Source organism: Cinclus cinclus, chromosome 2, assembly GCF_963662255.1.
Source record: "Cinclus cinclus chromosome 2, bCinCin1.1, whole genome shotgun sequence".
NCBI classification, from domain to species: domain Eukaryota; kingdom Metazoa; phylum Chordata; class Aves; order Passeriformes; family Cinclidae; genus Cinclus; species Cinclus cinclus.
This window is the reverse complement of record NC_085047.1, coordinates 56,949,402-56,972,241: the sequence shown is the minus strand read 5'-3', so window position 1 is coordinate 56,972,241 and position 22,840 is coordinate 56,949,402. Positions and strand designations below refer to the sequence as shown.

Here is a 22,840-nt window from a genome sequence, read left to right as displayed (position 1 = left end):
GACAGTATCAAAAATGTTATTGAAATCCAAGAAGGTTTCATCAACCGGATTCCCTTGGATCAACCAGGTGGGTTACCTTGTTGTAAAAGAAAATCAGGATTGAAAAGCAGGTTCCCACACAAAGCCCTGCTGGCTGTGACCAATGACTGTGCTGCTAATCAGGTGTTCTTCAATATGCACTAGATAGTTTTTGAAAGCAGGCAGCACTTCCAAAATGCAATTAGGTTTCACAGACACCTAAAACTGGTCACAAATGATTTCTTGATTTTTTTCTGTTTTGCTTCGTTTTTTAAACTTTCTCTTTAATTAACAAGAAAGGGAGCCTTAACTGACTGAACTAGGCTTTTGTGTCCAGAAATAACATTAAAGGAAACCTACATTAAAGATGGAAAAGAGCTAGAGTTTGGTCCAAATCCACACCAGAGACTACTGTTAGAAGAAAGGGATTTGGAAAAAAGAAGGCAAACAGACTTACAGCTATTTAACAAATTTCATAAGTATACTGAGGTACCATGGCAGTGGTGGTGGTGGAAATACCCATTCAAAATAAGGAAAAAGATACACAGACAGTTTTCCTCAGTTTAATCAGTTGATATTATAAACTGCTAAACCCAGACATCTTCACATTATTACACCTGGTGCACCATAAAACAGGTTTATGTTACAGTGTAAGGTTCAATATTATAAAAGTTGCAGAGACCTCCACATGGAAGTCCTAATTTTTCATTCCTATTCACATCTAAAACAAATATTCTTAACTGTGTACAAATGGAGTATTTCCTTTCATCTTCTAGAGCCGCTTTACAACCACCAAACAGCAACACCAACACTGGTAGTGAGAAATCAACTCAAAATCAAGGAAGTGCCACTACAGCCATCTCCTCAAGTCACACACACTTCCTGCTGGAGAGCTGGCTGTGGAATTTTGCTGTCCTCTGTCTTTTCCTGCCCAGGAACTTGGCACACAGTCTTTCGTTTGAATAACCGTAGACTCAACCGTAACAAGTCGCTGTCCATTGCTGCGGAATTTGTATAAGTTTGTTTTGTTGCACCCTGTTGAAATTGAAAATGGAATTTTAAAAAGGGAAGAATTGAAAACAATGTCTTTTAACATGCAAGCTGGGAAATTAACCTCAAGTTCTCTCAGTAATTAGGTTTAATCATACTAATCATACCACTAGAAAAGACTTGGAGAACTAATGATCTTTCTACTAGCATACAAAATGATAAAACCTACTACTGAAGTTCTAATTTTAACTTGGATTCTTACAATTCTTATAAAAGGACATGGAATATTAAGCAGGAAAGTTATTTAACAGTTACCTTTGAAGTAATATTTTACCTAATTCTTTTTATTACGCATTCTCTAAATACAGAAAAAGTATCTCCAGAATTTAAATCCCAAAACGATAAGAAACAGGATCTAGCTCTAGTCTCAAAACTAAACACCCTACAAGCTCTCTAAATAAAAGTCAGTTTGTTATTTAAAGGATCAGATCTGCTTCAGAACAACACACACAAAAATTATCTCCCAAGAGAAAAGCTCTGCTTAGAGTCATCTGTGTTCCCACACTTTGACCCAGCACTGTAAGCAGACCACTTGCCTTTTCATTCTTCATGAGCTGCTTACGAATTGCAGAATCCCTGCGGAAGCACAGCGCTTTGCAACAAGGACCCAAATTGCTGAGAAGACCTGCTCTCTCTTCTTTTCGCCGAAGTGCTGCCATGTTCAGTGCTCCCAGCTCATGTTCAAAAAGGTTTTCTGCATCTAGAAAGAGTTGAGATTTGCAGAAATCAACATATAAATGGTATTTTTGAACAGCAACATACAGTCAATATGAATTTTCTTAACGTTTTACTACTTGTATTTCCGCCTTCTAAACAATATCAAGGTTTGGGGGAAAAAAAGAGTATTTGAGTTTATAAATAACGTGAATAAATCCTTCACCATTCCAAGAGAAGGATGGATACCCTTGCATTTAGTTTCAGCACTGAAAAACAACATTGAGACAGCAATCACTGGGAAGCCTAAAAATCAAGTGACACCTTTGGACAGAAGACAGGGTATGATTTGTGGTCAGATGTGTGATGAACAAAAGGTGTTTGTTTACCACTTGCATTAATCATAAAGTAGCCCAAGTTTCACTTCTTTGTAAGAGATCAGGTAACTGTGCCAGTGTCAACAATGTTTTTGTATGGCTATGCAGAAGTGAAATACAACTATCCAGAATAACGTTTTCATTTGTGGTGGATGAACCTGGAGAACAAGTCAGCAGCTGCCAATGGATTACCCCTTCCTACTGGCTCACCTAAAGCATTTAACAGAACTCAAGGTGACAGGACCAGTCCTTCAAGACGTTTACCAGAAGAAACAGTGCGCAGAAAGAACACTTTCAGAAAAGATGGATCCTAAGGTCAATCTTTTTCTGCAACAAGTCTGTTTCTATGAAATGCAAAGGCAAAAAGAGCACAAAAGGCTGGAGCAGAGCTCACTGATTTATAGCCCTCTTACAGTAAATAGGAAGATTATAATGTAATATAAAAAAGGTGGAAAGGTATGTGACTGAGTCCAATCCAGCTGCCTCTATATAGTAAAGCTGGGTGTTCAGCAGAGAATTTAACACCTCACTCAAGATGTGAAGAACCTTGGGGAAAATACAGCATTTAAAAGCAAAGACTGCTCCAGCAGTTTGGCAGTATGAATACAGAAGAGGAAAAAGATGCAGTTTTTAAACCACTCAGAACTTGGATGAAACTCTGTCGTTTTTAAACAAGTTTTTAAACAATGTGAAAAGACACAAGAAATTTACATGAAATGAAGGGCAGGTTAAAGAGAACTGCACTTAAGTCAAAGACTACCTCAATGGACAATCAAAAAATGGAAATAAGTGACAAGACACAAAAAGGCCACTTCAAAGGTAACACAGACAGCTTGCAGAGCCTTCTCAAGTGCCAGATGCTTGCTGAGCATATCTGGCAAAGTAAGCAAGTCCATATCCTTAGAGGAACAATTGTATATAATAGAGGGCAAGTCAGCTAAAAATCTCAATACCATCACATACTACAGATTTTAGGAAGAAAAAAATAATTTAAAGAGCACACCCTGAAAAAAGGTATCATTTCCTTACTTTCTGCATTTAATAGTATACCAGAAATATTTTGATCTGTTCCTCAACAAGAACAAAGATGGGAATACCAACATCAAGAATAAGACAGGGAGACAAATTACACTACCATGAAGTCCAGAGTGAAAATGCTACTTTTTCACTGTTACACACACTGAGCACATTTATCTCGGATTCATTCAGTTACCGTATTTGTATTTGTGCCTCTCTTTAGAATATATGTGACATGGCAGTGTCATCTCTATACAGAGAACATTCACCTGGCAGATTGCAGAGGAAGTGTGTACACCTGAAAGCCTACTGGCAGTGCAGGAACTCTGATGTGTGAGAGACTGCTCATAAACACCAAAGGGAAATCAAGAGAGACACTTCAAATCCCCTACCCTCTGAAGGGGGGCAAGGTTCTGCTGAATCCAAGTATATTTAAGACTGTCCAGAGGCATTGCTGCAGAGCCTCCTATTATCACTAAGGACTTTATTTCTAGGGAAGCAGGCAATGATTGCTGAGATTATTTCAGGTATCATTTTAAGCAGCCAGGTGGAATGATCCTGCAGTGCAGTTGCTGTTGCAAGGAAACACTGGTAAGAACTATTTAAGTATACAACAAAATTAAAGCTTACGGGGAGAGCGACACAGTACACACCTTGACTGTATCAGTTTGTACTCAGGAAGACTCAATATTTCATTTGACAAAAAAAAAAAGTAGGAGCAGTAGTAACAGCTCACGATTCATACAGATTTATACAATTTAAATGGCTCAAGCAAACAATGACATTGATGGAGATTAGCACAGCGAAATGAAGTTTTGGATTTTTTTTCGCCCCCCCCACTTATCTCAGACTGTGAGGTTAACAAGACAACTGCATAAAGAATAATGTAAAGTGAAAGGTATTGTTTCAAATTAAGAACTAGAATTTACAGAGTAAAAAAAAAAAAAATCATGAGCTCCACAGACACTATTATTTATAAGCCACGATTTTCTAACATTTAGACTCTGCAATAATTTGCATAGAGATCTTATAGAAAGCATATGTTTCGTAGTCCCAGAAGAACCATTCTACCATGCAAGTTGTTGCAAGCAGCTCAACTGGTTCCTGGGATGTGAAACAGAAAAATTAGTATTCTTTCTCATGGAAAAGCCCTGCTAACAATCAGAACTGTAGTAAACAGCACATGTACCATTGATGCTTATCTCATTTATCATGCATGTCTTATGACATTCATGTTCTCCAAATTCCAAACCTGCAAATTATTTTATTTCCCACTTTTAGTAAAGGTAGAATATACATATGAATCATGAACACTTAGTGCCTTCATTCTAATCCAAAACCCCTATATATGAATTCTAGAAGGGATCCTTAGAATGAAAATAAGAAATCTTATTTCTTTCTTGAAATACTATTACTAGTTCACTGGAAAAGTTATTTGGCTCGCTAAAAAGCTGCTAATTCACTTTAGGCTAGGAAAGCATGAATGATCTCACAAAAAGAATATTCCACTAAAATAAAAGCAATTTTTGTTTACTAGTCTAGACCTCCTCACCACTGCTGGAGTAAAAATACTGATCTGACTAACAGGCTGCTGTATCACACTGTAATTTTCAAACAATATTCATTATACACTTTCTGTGGTCTTTGAAACCTAAAATAATGAACTAATGCACGTTTCATATAGAGTTTTTCATTACACACAGAAGACAGTTTAATCCCTGCAGAAGTTACCTTTAGGTTTTTCTAACACTCTCTGGCATGTCTCTTTTATTTTGGTGAAGAGCTCTGGTCCTGCCAATCGCTTGGAAATGCCAACTCTCAACATGACAGCACCTGGTGTGAATTTTAGGAGTGCAGCCCCAGGCTCACGTGGTTCTTTTGGCTGCTTTGGCATAAGACTGGACCAGTCTACATCTATAACATCCACTGGATCTGCAAAAACATTGACAGAGAATAAGTTATCACAACACCACCCTACTCATCACATTACCACAGCTGATTTCACATGCTGTGCACATGGCTGTCTCCTGAAAGCAAGATATATACATATATGTGTGTGTGTGTATATATATATGTAAGATGAACATTGTTCTGCAGTCCGCTTGGACCCTTCACGTAAGAATGTTAAAACTCACTTGGATGGATGGAAATCAGGAGAAATACAAAAAGAAATAGAAATAAATAGCTATATGGATTAAAAAAACCCAAACCATGCCTAATATTCTGCTTTATTTTTATGGCAATCCCTTTGTGAAAGGTCCTGCTTAGCCAGCAGGTTTGGACATATTACACATTCAGACAAGTCACAGTACAACTGAACATGCTGAGATGGATTCAAATTAAATGCTCAGAAAGCTAGTTCACAAAGCCCAGATTACCCAACTGAATTTAGGACCATTAGGCAATTCCATTCTTCCCAATGCACTTGGAAAGCATTCAAGCACAGACAATCTGCTCGGAGACTGCACTCCTAATTCAGAAATACTGTTCAACATCACAACAGCATTATACATACACTGGTCTAATCTTTATATAATCTCTCTTTATATATGATCTAATCTCTATAATATTTATATTCAAATAATCACAAAGGGAGGTTGATATACTTTTACCAGGCATCTTCTCATCCTCCTGTTGATCCTCACGCTTTTCAGCATCACCTGCCAGAATTTCATCCAGTTCATCATCACTGATCGGCTCGTATTCTCCAGCACCAGACCCCAGTGACTGCACATCAGTAGTCTTTGTTTCATCCTCTCCTCCTACAGAGACAGATACATACTGCAGCTTTAAAGCAATCATGTCTGTTTTCTAAACATGCTGTACACTGCCTGAAGACAAAATGGTTTAGCAAACTAAACTGTTAGCTTTTAGGAACAAGTACATTCAACATAAAAACTGATATTAACCCACAGAAATAGTGAAGTTATTCCTCCCATACACAACGTGGCAGTTTGAATTTTATATACACTGGTCAATATTTTGGTGCAGTATTAGTCAAACTGCTCAGAGAAGGCCATTTTCATAACATACAAGTTGATTATCTGATATCTGACATGTAGTTTATAAAAATCTAAGTCAGTGCCACAGTCTTTCAGATGCTTTAGCACATTAATCTAAAATCCAGATTCAGTCCAAGGGTCCTATAAGAAGTAACAAAACTCTAAAATAGAAAAAGGTAACAGGTATCCTGAATTTAAATTTATGTACAGAATTTTAGACTCTTTGAAGCAGCCACAAGAAGAGCTTTTAGAAAACCATGCCAAACTTCTTTTAGTTGTTACCCTCCTATCCATCCACATACTATCTGCATACACAAATACATGTGCTGTATATGGAAACATATTCCTTAGGACCTGTGAACACAAGACACTCAAACACTGAATTTTGCAGTTCACAAAAGGGACATCCTCTCCCCTCCAAGACTGAACAATCTGACTCAAGCATTTACAAATTCAACTGCTCTAAACTCAGGCTTTATTACGGTTCTCCACCAGGGGTACTAGCAATGAGTTGTGCCACACAAACTGGACAGAATTTACAGAGATCCTCCTCTGTGGATGACTGTTCTGATACCTTCCAGCTCCCTTAGCCAGAGTAAAACTGCTTCCATTTTAAGTTTCCCCCCTGTTCTTTTGGTTGTTTGGTTTTTGTTTTTTGTTTTTTTTTTTGGCTTGCCTTTGTAGGGGAAGAAAAAGCAATCACCTCAACTTGGCAAGGAAAAAGCAAGTAAAAGACAAGCCAGTAGAACACAAACAAACTACTCAGACTATCTGGCAATGCCTTGGAGGAAGCATATAGCATCTTACACATTATTAAAGCCCACTCCTAAAGCAAATACATTAGGTTCAAAACATTGAGATAATTTAATAATACCCTGACATATTTTGTTAGGACAATAAACAACAGTCATTTGCCCAAGTAAATACCAGATAACACCCTAACGTCATCACATCTGGAAATTGTACTTGGTTTTCTAACAAGTTTTTCCTTTTTAGAAAGGAGAATAAGGTGATCTCTACTAGATTTCATTTTGTGTCTTCTAACCTTAAATAGTCACTGCCTGTAAGATCCATCTGCTGCATCCACACTGATATACCAGATACACTAGTTCACCAGTACTCCTTGCCTAGACTCATTAAAACTTTACTGTATTAAGAAATTTAAAATAATACAATTCACAGTTCTCAATACATAATTTTTAAAAATTGCTTTATGTTTTGAATTTCAAGCAACAGTTTGATAACGCTAGACTATCTTTTACCTTTATGTGGAAGCATACTTTTATATTAATTCTGTATTAAAAGCTCAACACACTCATCAGCTGAATGGAGCAATGTAAAGAGGAGTTACAAGGTAATAAAAGACAATGAAGTATACCAAACCTTAGAAAATCATAACCATGCTATATAGAGCATGTTTTAATAAAATGGAATGCCATCTAATATTTTACAAAATAGATTTTCCTAGAAAAAAGTTAAGAAATCCTAAATACACCTTAACTCTCCCTACAGATTATAACCTGCAGAGAATTTAGAACACAACCTCTGGAAAACAGACAAAAAAATACACATTAAAACAAGTACGCTGAAAGGCTAGACCTAAGAACACATTTAACATGCACAGTCTATATGGTTACAGGTGCTCTCCTGGAAACAGGTAATGCACCCAAGAATGGCCTTTCATTATCTCTTTTCTCAAGTTACCACATGGTACTCTGAGATTTATCACACCATGCTTCTCCTATAGTTTACAAATAGTTAATTCTGTCTATTGTAGCAAAACCAGACTTTTCCAGGCTCACTTCAAATACTATCTTTGTCAAGTGCTTCCACTTCACAGATAATCTCCTTAAATTAAACTTTCCCAATAGGATCTCTCAACTCTAAAAACCACTTTCTGAGTAATCAGGTAGGAGATGTAAGTACTAAATATTCCTCACCACCCTCTTGGGACAGCCTTTGATTTAACTGCCCAAATTAACAATGAACAATACAGGTAATTCTTACTAAGAATGGCAAACACAGTGAGCATAAACCGTAACATACACCAGTTACTCTGGACTTAGACTCTTGTTTCTTTTATGTTGTTCATATAAAAGCACTTATCAACTCCGTATTTTTGCAAAGCTCAAGCTTCTAATCCATGTGGCATACTGTTAGGAGCTTGTCAGTGTTTGCCCCTTACTTTATCAATTCTAAGCACGCTTCCCCCATTAGGAGGATACCATTAGGGTCAGCAAAATGAAGCTGCATTTTCAGCTGGTATTACTGAGATCACCTCAGATAAGGTAAGATCAGGAAAGATCTATAAGATTACCTCAGGAAAACTATTCTTGGATTACAGTGCCAAGCCATACATATGTTTCACCTACTAATTGGACAAACAGTTCTATGATAATTGGGTTCTGGCAGAAAAAAATCCCAAGAAACAGTTCCAAGTCCACACTTTTTTTTTTTTCCCACTCATTACCTGTCACTCCCAAAATAAGAAATAGATCTTACAATGATATAACAAGGCAATCAAATGTTGGTGTTATCTTTTAGTAAACTGCCTATTCAGAAACACTGCATTTTGGTGAAATTATCTCAGATTAATTATGCTTCTTTGCCTCAAGACTTCTCTAGCAATTAAGAAACAGCACTAACACAATTAACAATAAGGAAGATGCTCATCAGATGTCTCTCATTGTCTGCTTCCACAGCAGATAAGATGAAGCCAATAAGCCTTTCAGTAGAAAATTATTCCAATATAGCTCAGTTAAGCATTATGCTAAAAGAGAAAGAATAAAATATTTGTCAGTCCAGGTTGTTTCCCAGAATAGCTCACCTTCTAAACCTTCTACCTTTTCGGCCTCATTTCCATCTTCAAAGCCTTGTAAAGGTCCTAAATCTTTGTCTGTTTTTTCCTTCTCTGAAGTTGCTGAGTCCCGGCAAATACCATCAAAGTCTTTTTCATGATCTCTGTCCAGTTTTGTTTCACCGTGCTTTGCTGATTCCTTTTGAGAGGAGACGTCAAGGGTTCTCTCTCTCTCTCTCTCTCTCTCAGCAGTATCAGGCAGCTGTCGCTCTCTCTCTCTCTCCAGTTCCCGTCTTTTCTCCCTGTCCCTCTCTCGCTCCCTGAGCCTCTCTCGCTCCCGGCTCCTTGGCCAGTCTTTGTCCACATCTCGGTCCCAGTCTCTCTGTCTCCCCTCTCTCCTGTCTCTCTCTCGTTCTCGATCATGTTCATGTCGATCTCGCTCCTGAAGCCTTTCCCTGCTGTCGAAGGACCCAGATCTGGAATGAACCTGACGATCTGACTCAGGGGAACTTCGTCTTGAACTGTGGCTTCTTGAATCTTGACGATCTGGATAATAGATCATATATATAAGTATGACTATGACACATAAATGTAATACCATTGTACTAGACCAAAGCATTTTAAAGATTCAGGTATGAAAATATACTTCTCAAAAGCATAATCTTCAAATTAATAATGCTTTCAGATTGCCTTAAAAGATTTAACCTTATTAAAACCATGAGGTAACTTTTCCCACTTCCAAAAAAGAATTTTAGTGGTTACTTTCTACTGTGAGGGAAAGCAACTGAAGGTAAACAATTTTAACTCAGAAATTTAGGCATGAGGGGAAAACAAAAGAAAAAAATAATCACCTCAAAATTCAAAATTTTTATAGCATGTCTTCTACAAGCTAGGAATGCCTTAGTTAACAAATGATTAATTCAGAAAAATAATTTCAGGCATGTAATAATGAGGAGAACAGAGAGCCAAAATGCTTTTGGAAAAAGATATTTTTGTATTGATGCTGTTTCAGTTTTAAAATATTTAACCTATAGTTTTTTTCACAGCAACTACATACATAAAAAAGGTGAGTATTTTGATTTGCAATCAAGATGATTTTCATGTGCATGAAAAGTATGCCTAACAGGAACCATAAGAAATTTACCTCATTTTGCATATTTTCAGGAATTTCCATACCAAAATTAACATTAATATAATGAATTTAAGAACATTATTTAGATGATAAACTACCTCAATGTTCTGTTAGCACAAGCATTTTCTCTGTGAGGTTTTTCTGTCCTTCAAATTACTTTATTCCCCAGGCAGCAAATCAAATCCAACTGAATGTTTTGGTGTAAACAAAATGTGAATCCTGCTCACTGAGAATCAGGTTTTCAAGTATGTTAATACTTGCAGGAATCTTAATTCGTTCTAGTTTTACAATGAAAGGCAGACAGCACCTCACTCTCTTGCCGCACTAATTAAGAGCCATGAAGAACACTCTGGGACCTGTACACAGAATGATAGGTCAGTCACACTAAAACAGATCTTATTACCTGAAGATGTGCTGCGACTGGGTTCCCCTCGTTTCAACTGATCAATTCGGGACTTCCTTTCAGTGATTTCTAAGCTTTTCTTCTCCCTGTCCCTGTCCCTATCCCTGTCCCTGGAGCTACTGTGCAGGATCCTCTTCCGTCCAGTCTGATCATCTCCACTGCGATGTGCTGAGTCATTGGAGGGGGATCTAAGCCTGCTGGAGGCATGGCTCCGATTGCTACCGAGGCTGCTGCTGCGCTTCTGGTCCACAGGCTTACGGTGTGGTCCATCCTCTATAGTAACGTGAGGCACTTCCACCTTTTCTCCCCTTGCTCTGTGACTTTTTCTATGGGAATCCTCAGTGGTTCTTTCTGGAACAACAATATCACCACGTTCAGGAACATCTTCATCTGACCAGTCACTAAATGTTGTATCTTCTCTTTTTGTGGGGACTTCTGCCACTGCTTTCTCAGGTGGTGCTTCAACCAATTCTTCTTTAGTTACAGGAGGGGTTCTTGGACCTTTTTTCTTTTTATGATGTGGAACAATTTCTTCGTCAGAAACTTCAGAATCACCCTTGGATCTCTTCCGCTTTTTCTCAACATTCTTCCTTTTTTGACCTTTCTTAGGGGAAAAGACCTGGCTTTCCTCAGTTGCTGGTTCATTAGTGTACCTTTCCACCCCACTGTCATCATCTTTCTTCTTCTTCGTGGCCTTTTTCTGTATCTTAGATTTCTTTTTGCTGTCATCATGCATTCTATCAGAAGCATCTCTTTCTTCAGAAGGATGGTGTCCAACATTTTCCTGAACTCTGGATCGGGAACCTTCTGAAGCATCCGGCTGCTCTCTCTGCTTATCTGCTGAAGAAACCCTCTCTTTAAACTCTGGCTCTTCATAGCGCCGGGAACTTTCCTTTCTGTCCGATTTTCGCTCTTCTTCTTTCCAGCGGCTCTGCCGCTCCTCCGTTACGTGAGAGGGGCTCAGTGACCGGGATTCCTGCGGCCGCACAACCTGGCTCAGGAGTCTGTGCTTTTCGTCTGCAAAATACAAAAAATAATGTGCCTTTATCGTGTATGAAGAGGAACGTGCGAGCATTTGCTGTCTTCTGCATGCCAAAAAACGTGTCCATTAAAACACATAACCCATTACTTCAGTTAGATTTCTTAGGTTTTTCTACTGCTGAAGCAGCAAAAGACAATTTCCAATTTGGTAAATGTGCATCTTAAACAGGATATGTGGAAGTCACTATCACCTGGCAGACATAATACATAGTGACAAAACGAAGCTTGACAACAAATAAAGAAAAATAATAGAGATCATAAAAATATGGGGAACACTTACAAAACTTTCCCCATGCTTTTTCTATTTAAAATTGCAAGTTATTTTCCATAGACAGAGGATAACCTGGGTCCAGCTGCAGAGACCCCACTCCCGCTTACTTTTGTCATCTCCACTGTTGTAAGCATCACTATCAGGAGAATGATCACGGCGACGTTTGGGTGACTGACGGGGACTTGGACTGCTTTCATTTCTATGACGCTTCCTGCAAAAGGAACATACACCATCAAACTTCTTCAGGATGCTTTGAGTTTATCATCAACACAATCCCAGAAGTCTAAGCACCTCATACAGAAGATATTTAAAGATATCATGAAGTTCTGTAGTTTTCTATGCTGCCATTCCAAGTAACAGCTATATGCACTTAATGGAAGCACATATATACTGGATATTTTTCATGCATTCACTGGTAGCCTTCTGGTGTTGGAAATTTGGTAGTGCAAAGGGTAAATGCATGCTCCAAAGAAATTTAATTGACAAAGTCACAAACCTTGATCCAGATAGCTGCTATTTCAATTTCAGACTCCATAATGTACCACAGTTTTCTATTATGTTTCCATTAATGACTGTATTATTAAAGGCAAGACAATCCAAGCATACATAAAAGGGAAAATTACATCCTCCAACTCAATTCTTAGCTCATGAGTAGTTCCATGACTCAGCACTAACAAAACACTGGAATAACTTTATCACCCTAGTACCAATTTGTGGGCTACCAGCATGTACCACACAGATGCAGGGGAGACAGCTACAGACTGAGAGTATGCATAAATAGGATGTTTTCTTCCTTAAGATCCTCCCCTGCCTACTAACTTACCAAATTCAACAGTAAAAGACTGCATTTTTTTTTCTTTGACTGAAGTAACATTTAGATCCACTCACTTGGATTTTCTTTCCTCATGGACATCTCTTGAGCCTCTTTCTTCTCGAGTATCTTCTCTCTTATCCCTGCGGTCTTCCCTTCCTTTTTCTTTGTCATCCCAGTCTCTCTGGCGGTCTCTTTCTTTGTCTCTGTCTCGACCTCTCTCCCTTTCGCGCTCCCGCTCCCGATCTCTCTCTCGTTCTCGCTCCCTTTCTCGTTCCTCCCGCTCTCGCTCCCGCTCCTTCTCCCTCTCCCTCTCTCGTTCCCTCTCCCTGTCATGGTCTCTGTCTCGGTCCCGTTCACGGTCCCTGTCCTTGTCCCGCTCTCTGTCCCTCTCCCGTTCCCGAGCACGATCTCGTTCCAACTCCCTCTCTTTCTCCCTCTCTCTTTCCCGGTCTCTTTCTCTTTCTCTCTCTCGGTCCCTCTCCCTTTCCCGCTCTCTCTCCCGGGCCCTGTCATCTCTCCTGTCATCAGACCGATCCACCCTTCGCTCCTCCCTCCTCTCATCCCGCTCGAGATCATCACTCCGTCCTTGGTGTCGTACTGGTGAGCTTGCTCTCTGATCTGCAAACAGAAGCGGGCTTGATTACCAATTGCTAAATGGATATACATTGCTTCTACTATACTAATAAAAAAAGAGCCTTTGTCTTGACAATCTAGATCTTCATTTGCAATAAACAAAAAGCAACTCCCTGCACAAACTTGAATATTCCCTTTGGGGAGGAAGGAAGACAAAACGCAGAACTCATTTTGAAAGAGTTTTTCAATATTTAGGAAGTGGGCTTTGCTTACTTAACCAAAGGTTGCCAAAAAAAATTTCAGTTTTCTACCAGATTTTTATGGAGGGCTTCAAAAGACAAATGTGTGACTCACAATGTAGCTATTACTATTGCATTAGCCAATGATTCCAAATCCAGTGTAAGATCCTAAAAAGCTGGAAATGGCATGCAAAAGAAATGTTAAGACTCCTGTACAAAGATTTTACTTCCTAAGTCTGTTAAGAGTCAAGTGCTTTACAAGGACTCAAGCTATTTACAACACAGAGTAGAAGTTTCTGCAAAATTAGAAATACTGGCCTGTCTCATCACCGAAAAGATCCCTGCAAAGAAACACACAACCAAATCTACAAGACAGGGAGAGGCAAGGATAAGATAGGGGACACAGAGCTGCCAGAAGTTTTCATTTGTGTTCTCACAGTTTAGATTCTGAATTTGTTGTTATTATTCGGACAGCGGATTAGAGACAGAAGGAAAACTGAACATGTAGAAAATGACTGATCCAGAAGGACAGTGAAACCTGATTTACCCCATTACATTTATTTTCCACAGACTTATCTAAATATTCTTCACTGTGTTTTGGATATTTTTTTGAGTAATTATATATGTTTTGACTACTTCATAGCAATTTCTGTGCTCATGTTAGTAGTATTTGAGCCAGAACAAATCAATAAAACTATTTTCCTACAACATATATATAAACATACTATACAAAAGAGAGAAAAATGGCATAAACAGAGGTTGGTATTTTTCAGTCCATTACTCTGGGGCTGAGTGCACTTCACTGTAAATTGAGACGATGTCCACTAGGCGTGAGCAGGCAGAGATTGGACAGAACTAAATCAATAAAACGTGCATTTCCATCAGTTTAATCAATTTTCATTTCTGAGCGAATTAACAATGATTTAGTGCTCCCCTGTTACCATGTAAAATTAAAAGCAAAGCTGAGTGACATTTTTGCCTTTTTAAAAAGGTAAACCATCAATCCATGCAATTGGTTCCGTGAACAGGTTTCACACTCTTTTAATGGGGCCTACAACACTGTAATATGATTTACTGTGCATTCCAAGTATTAGATATCATAAAGAAGTTCTGTAACTCCTATTTCTTATGTCAGTTTTGGTGACAAAACATCCACATGAAAGTTTTATATGAATCAAATACTGCAAGTGTATTAGACAATTAAATGCAGAGAGTCAGCACTTCTTATGTGACTTCATTTTTTGAAGTACTTTTCCAGGGGTTGTTTGGAACACTCCCATATTTGCCTTAGCTGAATAAAGACAGCTCAAATTTGCAAGCTTGCATTCTAAAATCATACTCCTTGCATATCATAGAACCAAAATCTATCTCAATTTTTCTCTGAATGACAGATATTGAAACTGTAGTCTAATTAGGGAAACTGTCTTGAATTGCAACTCTGAGGATTTACTATTACAAAAAGTGATCTAAATTTTTAAGGAAGAAGACAATAAATTTTCAGCTCACGCTCTATATTCTTCCCCGCAAAGGGAAACACAACCTGTTCAAATCAACTCCCCTCCTAGAAATTTACTGTGTTGTGATTACAGGCTTTTATTTCCAAGGTTTTTTCTATTGGTTTGGGGTTTTGTTTTGGTTTTTTTTGGGTGGATGTTTGTTGTTTTTCTTAATAAATTCAGAACTTGCTAGGATATGAAGGGCACAAAATTATATTATATATATATATGTAGGATGTATTTGGGCTGGGGAATTGAAAGAGATGAAAGCTAGACTGCAAAAGCCAACCCCCAGGACACATTCAGTCTTCAGGATTTTTCATTTGACATGAAAAAGGAAGCCTGGAGTTTAGGTTTGTTGAAATCTTGCCTTGAAGATGAGAGAGAATCAGAAGTCGAGCCTTTCACAAGAACAAGCAACAACAGATCTGTTTCAATAGACTAAAAATGTCTTTCGAAGTGGCATACAAAATATCTCTTTGAAAAACTGAAATTACACAGTAGCTGTCACCTGTAAATCGAAACTCAAGAAAGAAAATAACCCACTGTAATTTTATGTTTCGTTTTCACAGCTCCTTTTTTAATTTTCACGCTATTTTCATTTCCCTGACTTCTGTTCTCTTAACTGGTGAGCAATACAAATATATTCCAGAGTATAAGCTGGTTCTAAGTTCCTTCAAGCCAACACAGTACACTTGCTGGTACACAAGTTTGACATCTTGCATACCATGTCAAAATAAGTCTTGTATGCTGTTTTCATGATCACTGTTACCTGTATCAATGCTTACTAGTTAATTTTTACTGACAATAGCAAAGCACTCATCACTATTTAACTCCCCAGACAACAATTTTTTGAATTAGCTGGCACTTATTGCAGTAGTGCATAACTGTCAGTCTAGTTTAGACCTTCCCCAAAACACACCCAAGCAATTTACAGTATAAAAACATAATGTTTTTACACAGACAAACAGAACCAGCAATGAGACGCAATCATGACTCTAAGCTTACATGCTTATGTACCATGAAGTGGAGGAGGAAGCAATAACATTTTATAATGAAGTTGGACAGTGAAATCCCTTGAAGTTTGGTTTGTTTAAATAATGCTTGGATGATTAAACAGAAAATGCTAGAACCTGGCCATAGGGCTGGAAAAAAGGTGACAGCATTTGTGCGTGCATACATACAGTGCCAATGAATGATCTTTCAACACAAGTTATCAAGGATAGTAGTAGTGTCAGTTTGTGGTGTCAGATGAGCTATTTATGAATCGGTGTGGGGGCAGAACAAGGTAGAAAAAGCAGGGAAACACACACATTCATACATGTGACTACAGATGTGTGAGTAAAAATAGACATTAAAATACCTCTTTCTCTGTTGTCACGCCTATCCCGTTCACCATGTCTTCTTTCAAAGGAGGAATCCCTTGCTTGATCCCGACTGTCATAGCGGTCCCGATCGGCGTAGCTACTCCTCGATTCCCAGCTGTCATGGTAGTTTCCACTACTGCTGTGACCATCAACCTGGGATCCTCGAGTCCCCCGACTTCCTAAAGGAGATGCAGCAACATAAAACATGAGCTTCCATACATAAGGAAACCCACTGATATTTTATACCAACTGATGTATTAACAGCTAACAAATTTGAATTAGCTCTTCACAGACTTAAACTTGTAACATCAAACTCTACTTAACCAACAACTCAAATTTCATATGCTTTAACTGTAAAGTTATTTATTATTTGCAAACTGCAAAATCAAGACTTTCTAAATCCTCATCCACTGGTCATAGTGTGAGGTCTCCTGACTAGAAATATCAGTCCAAAAGCCAGCTCACAATTCTTCTGAGTAAGCTGCAGGCCAACAGACAGCGCAGCAAGAATAGGCAGAGAAAGCAGAGATCAGTCTTCCTGTAAAAACGGTATTCAATTTCCTTAACAAAAATGTCACAACAAGCCTGAAAAAGCAAAATAGATTATAGATTATCAAAAATTATTTTATTATTATTATTAATGCATCAGACTTCAGAAACGATTTTAAAGACTGAAGTCACACTTTTTAGAAATTGGATGGGGCAGGGTGGTGAGGCAGGGAGAGATGGGTGTGTGTGGAAGATGGTTTTCAGGCACCTAAGATATGCAGTTGTTTTTGAAAGAGCATAAGAAACCTGCTGCCCAGCACTTTGAGATGCACTAACCCCTATGAGTTTCCTACCACACATCAGTCTCTTACTGTGTTTGTAGCCAATGGGAAAATCTAGAGTTGTAGAAACATTAGAATGACTTAAGGGTTAGGCTTTGTTTTAAAATGGGATGGCAGAATACCAATGATATATGCCACTTTAATGAAAGGAGAACACCAAAGTGCTATGAATTTCAACAACAGTTTTAATTTAATGACAACAGAATTGAGCACGGCTTTAAAAGCATGAACTATTTGGCAGTACTTGCATATCAAATATCAAACAAGGCAGCATGAATGCAAATATTCTATCTTCAATGATAGGGACACACAAATTCTTAAAATTATGCAATACCTTTGTCAGACAATTCTGGACCTCTGCCTCGACTTCTGCCAGTTCTATCACTTCTGCTCTCATTTCTGGAGTCACTTCTGGAGTCATTCCTTGTTTCAGCACGAGAGCTCTCCTCTCTGCCATGGGATCTTCCATAGCTGCGCAAGTCGTCTTGATACTGGTCATCCTTTTTATGGGCATCACGACTCTCTCTGTCTCTGTAGTCATGGGAGTCTCGCGTGGAGCGCGAGTCTCTCTGGTCACGACTGTCTTTGGTATCCCTGCCATAATCCCGGGTGTCTCTGGAGTCTCGAGTATCTCTGGATTCCCGTGGCTCCCTCCGATCTCTGGTGTCTCTTGTGTCCCTCCGATCTCTTCCATCACGTGACTCTCTGTCATCCCTATGGTCCCTGGAGGTACTCTGCTCTTGGTCATAATCACGATCATCTCTTGTTTCTCTTTCTTTTTCTCTTTTCCCTCTTGTTTCTGTAAAACGTTCAAGAGTATGTTATACACCTGGCTTAATCAGAGCAAGCAAACATTTAGCACACAAATAACATTAAAATAACATACTCAAAGTACATTTAGTGAATCAAAATTAATACATAAGTAGGACAAGATCATGCTGGGTTGTCTATCTACACATTTAGTAAGTTTAAAGCTCTTATTCTGAATATGAATCTCTACAGATATTTATCTGCTCAATACACAGTTAAGTATAATAAAAATGTATGTCAAACGTACTACAGAGCCAGCCCATTTCAGTTATTTTAAGGTAGGGTCATTACTCCTCCAATCATAGATTCCTCTTATTTTCTACACACGCACAGAGACACTTTCAAAACTTGGGGTATACTTAGACCAGTAATAAGGCCCCAATGCCCTGCTAAAATCCCTTGGTCTGAGTTTGGGGGTCTGTTTGTTTTGTGATTTTTCTATTACATATTTATAATATTACTGCTACAGGAAGGTAAGTTTACAGCCAGTCTAAAATAGAGCTGACATACATACCCTTTGTAATCTGTCTCTCGAGGCAAACAGCATGTTTGCTCATCACACATTGCCCAAACAGAGGGAATTGACTGTTTCTTGGCACACACCTCACTTAAGGTCTATTACAAAGACAACAGACAGTACTCAGGCGTACCTAAGTGCTTACTTAGGTGTACCCTGCTGTGAAAATCACTTTCCTAGTGACATCACCATTGCATTACACAAAGAACACCTACACAGACACCTACAAGCACCTTCACAATCAGATGAGCCTACATAAGCAGTTCTGCCAGGGGTACTCTAACACACACTACCTGCAAACAGCACCACCAGCACAGGCAGAGTAAACACAACCAGTATTTTCTTCACGCCCAAGCCACTTGGATGGGTGCACACAATGCCACAATTTGAAAATCAAGTTTCAAACTGCAATCTGCAAATACTCAAGTGCTATTTTCATTCATACCATCCCGCCTTTCGTGGCGCCTGTCGTGGGACTGTGAAGTCCGATCACGATCGTGTCTTCCCTTGTCTCTTCCAGGAGATCGGTGTCTCGAAGGACTTCGCTTCCTCTGAGGTGGGGAGGAAGAGTGAGGGGGATAGGGGGAAGATGATCGCCTCGCAGGCGGGGAAGCTGTCCTTTGATAGGATGGAGAAGGAGTTCTTTTGCGGTGTGGGGAAGGAGAATGTCTTTGAACAGAGGAGCCTGACTGTGAGGATGAGGAGTGATGTCTGGAGGATATGGGAGAATGATGCTGACCTGATGGAGAAGCAGACCTGCAAGGAAGAGTTAAAACAGGCACATGTCTAATAATCTGATTTGGATGGTTCTTAACATACTAGACAAAAAAGCAATTAAAATAATTTTTGCATTCTCTACCCCCCTGACTGCTGCAAATATGTGCTGTTTCCATAAAACATCAAACTTAACTTCCCAGCTGGGTGCCAAGTCTATGTTTTTAAAATACACTTATCCTTAAAGGAGTATAATTTATTTCAAGCCCAGGAAGTTTTTTCTCATCAAAATTGTATTACACAGTTACCAGAATGTAGGAGAAGGGAAGGAGGAGTCAGAAAAAAAAAATCATTATCTTCTTTCCCATCCCCAAACGAGAACCATTGTTTTCTTCAATATAAAATAATTTTTGGAGTTCATAATAAAGTTACACAGGTAATTTTTATGAGGTGTAACTAAGATTTTTTGTTTACAACAGCACTGAATTTTTTACAAAGCAATAGTGTCTTCTTCTTATACGCTTCTAACACCTTTTATTGCAAGGATTGATCTTTAAGCAGTTCTTAGATCCAGAAAAACTATGCACATACATACTGAAAATGTTAGCAAATGCGAATGCTAGAAATATGTTTGTGTTTATGCAAACATGGAAAACTCACATCTGATAGAATAAGAAAATGCATACAAAATATTTCTGATCTTCGAAATTCTGTCACCAACTAAAGATAATGTGCACAACAGTAAAAAATTTCCTCGTAATATGACTAACATGGACAAAAACACTTCAAGTCTTTAGGCTCAGTAGTGGGATGTTTTTCCCCTTATCAGCAAAGTAACTTGCAAGTATCTTTTCTCACGAAATATATACTGTCCTTAACTCCCACCTCCCTTCTACTTCACAAGAGTTGACAAGGAGAAGATTGAGAGTCAAAAAGCCACACTTGGACAACATATATTCAAAAATCTCACTGTTGCTGAGGAAACAAGTAGCCTGCAAGCCTCTAAGATGACAATTCATACACAAATGAAACAGATGACCTAGAAGTAGTAGTAAAATTTCCAAAGCAGTCAATGTAAAATTCCATCAGAATACAAAAGACTCATGTCTTGCTGTCTTTAAACTAAGACTACATTTATTTTTCCCCTGTGAAAGCACTATTTTGAAACATACGGTTACCAAAATTGGCTTGCATGGAAGGCTTTCAATGGTATGGAGACAAAATAGTTCAAATATCCTTCACTGCTTCTAGCAGAAGGCCCATTTATCTTCCTTGCTTAACATTCCCCTGCACAACATTTGATACAAGCAGGTAATGATGAGCAAAATACTGGATGTCATGCTTTAATCACAGCCAGCAACAAAGTACCACACAGCTGCACACTCATCCCCCACCCATCCCAGCAGGGTGGGGAGGAAAATGGGAAAAAAAGCAAAGCCTGTGGGTTGAGATAAGAACAGTTTAAAAACTGAAAAAAAGGAAAATATAATCTTGATGGTAACAATAACAGCAATGAAAAGGGAGAGAAAAAGAGCGAGAAAAAGAAGAAAACCATGTGAGACAGTGATGCACAATATACTTGCTCACCTCAACTGATGCCCAGCCTGTCCTGAGCAGCAACTGGATGTTCCTGGCCAACTCTCCTAGTTTATACACTGAACATAATGTTCTATGGTACAGAATATCTTTCTGGCCAGTTCAGGTCAGCTGTCCTGGCCATGCTCCCTCGCAGCATTTTGTGCACCTGCTCACTGGCAGGGTGTGGGAAACTGTGGTAAACATTACTTAGCAGTAACTAAAACAACTGTGTGTTACCAGTATTATTCACATGCTAAATCCAAAACATAGCACTGCAGTAGCTACTAGGAAGAAAAATTAACTCCATCCCAGCTGAACCAGGACACTGGAGTAAGTTAAAATACAAGGGAAGAGTACAGAAGAGATACTCTGCAGACTCTGTACTACTGCTCCAGGAGGAACTCTCTTCCCTATGAAGAATCCAATACAGCAAAAATGTTTATCAGTGACATCTACCATTAAACAATCCAATCCTGTTCCAGCTGAACTGAGTCACCACAAAAGCCAAACAGTTTGCTTGTAACTCTTTGGATTGCTGAATGGATGGGTTTTATTTTGCTTGTTTTATGAGCATGCAGAAATATGTATGACATCTGGAACCTCCATCACCCTTCAAGAGAGGAGCAGAAAATAAGAATGCCTTGCTTTCCATTATACAAACATGGGACTGGGCTACAGTAGTATTTAGCACTGCTATTCTAAACCTGAGCTTACACTCTTTCAGGCCAAAATAAGGAGCCTAATCCATTTTTAATGAGAGGTAAAACATTTTTCTCAAAGCCTCAAGAGGTAACACATATGATGCCTTCCCTAAAGCCTCCTGCAAGAAGATTTGTACAGCCTTGGTCAGGCAGTTGTGCCTGCTTCTCAAAAAAGATGCGAAGAACCAGCACCCGTGTTTCACTTTACCCATTCTAGAACAGAGAAACATTGCCCATTTCCCATCTCAAAGGTAAAACATTTTTCCACTTTCCACTTTCTAAAAAGGGCAATGTTAGAGAGGAAGAATGTTCCTAAACGCTCACAGACTGACTGTATCTCATATCAGACTTCTGAAGTTCTACCTGAAAAAACACTTGAGAGGAACTGATAAACAGAAACTTTCACCGTGACATGTGTTCTTGATGTGACAGGTACCCTCAATGTAGTAACTTGGCAAAAAAGAAGTCTCAGAGCTCAAGTGTTTAAGGCACAAACATATTCACAACAGACACATAAACAAGTAGTCAATCCAAGAGAGGAAGTTTTTAAACCACAACTGTTGAAGGAAATAAAATCCACATAATTGATCTCCCACCTGCGAGAAGGTGAGAAGTTATGTTTGTGAGTGGTTGACTTGGCTGGAGCTCGGGAGGTTTGCCTTCGCCTTGCAGCAGGTGGTGAGTACTCCCTGGAAGGGGAAGAATTACTGCCAGAGTGATCTGCAGGACTAGGAGAGCGTTTCTGTCTACGGGAGCTTTCCGATGGATCCCTATGAAACATAAACAACAGCTTGTTTAACAAGGCTAAGATGGTGTTAGCACATTTCTAAGAAACTAAAAACACCTCCAAGACAGAACCTGTGATTACTATATTAAGAGCTATGTCATACAATCATTTGTTCCACCTATGATTTCACATATGAAATTACCTTAAGCGAGCAAAACTCAAGAATGCAAGATATGCACTAAATTTCTTGCTACACTGGACCGTAAAAACTAGAACATGGTAAAACCAAGAAAACCTTCTTGTAATTTTACCTGACATTTCATATGGTGGTAAAACAGAATTCTTACCAATGGAGAAATATTTTGCTACCTTATCAAAAATTTCTGTAATATCAGAACTTTATTTAAGCAGCTTCAAGGTCAGAAACATTTTTAAAAGCTAATCTCAGAAGCAAGTGAATGAAAGTAATCTGTCAAAACCTTCAACTATTTCAGTGACTATACCTCACAGAGATTTGACATTACAACTTCATTTTTATTATGTAGGGAAAAAAAGACAAGAATCCAACTGTGAAATATAAGGATGTAGTCATGACAGCAATACCTGGTTATACTACAGTAAGACAAGTACTGTCTTGATCATTTCAGCACTACCTAGAATGTTCTTTCCTACTGCTTGCGACTCCATTCCAGTAATGGAGCATGCAACCATG

The 22,840-nt window shown here is 38.7% G+C and overlaps 1 protein-coding gene across 5 annotated transcripts in view; it reads right to left on the bottom strand.

The window, feature by feature from the left end:
• Window positions 1-565: 565 nt before the first annotated feature.
• Window positions 566-22,840, bottom strand: part of ZC3H13 (zinc finger CCCH-type containing 13) — a 40,707-nt gene continuing 18,432 nt past the window's right edge. For 3 of the 5 annotated variants that reach the window (XM_062487710.1, XM_062487712.1, XM_062487714.1), the window contains 12 exons: window positions 21,998-22,171; window positions 18,854-19,164; window positions 17,416-17,880; window positions 16,248-16,430; window positions 12,651-13,194; window positions 11,870-11,973; window positions 10,451-11,467; window positions 8,946-9,461; window positions 5,723-5,878; window positions 4,848-5,048; window positions 1,605-1,768; window positions 566-1,053 (listed from right to left, as the gene is read on the bottom strand). In XM_062487710.1, the coding sequence (XP_062343694.1) occupies window positions 883-1,053; window positions 1,605-1,768; window positions 4,848-5,048; window positions 5,723-5,878; window positions 8,946-9,461; window positions 10,451-11,467; window positions 11,870-11,973; window positions 12,651-13,194; window positions 16,248-16,430; window positions 17,416-17,880; window positions 18,854-19,164; window positions 21,998-22,171 (4,006 nt within the window). In that variant the 3' untranslated portion in view covers window positions 566-882. The remainder of the gene's footprint in view (window positions 1,054-1,604; window positions 1,769-4,847; window positions 5,049-5,722; window positions 5,879-8,945; window positions 9,462-10,450; window positions 11,468-11,869; window positions 11,974-12,650; window positions 13,195-16,247; window positions 16,431-17,415; window positions 17,881-18,853; window positions 19,165-21,997; window positions 22,172-22,840) is intronic. The other 2 variants (XM_062487711.1, XM_062487715.1) reach the window with 2 other exon arrangements.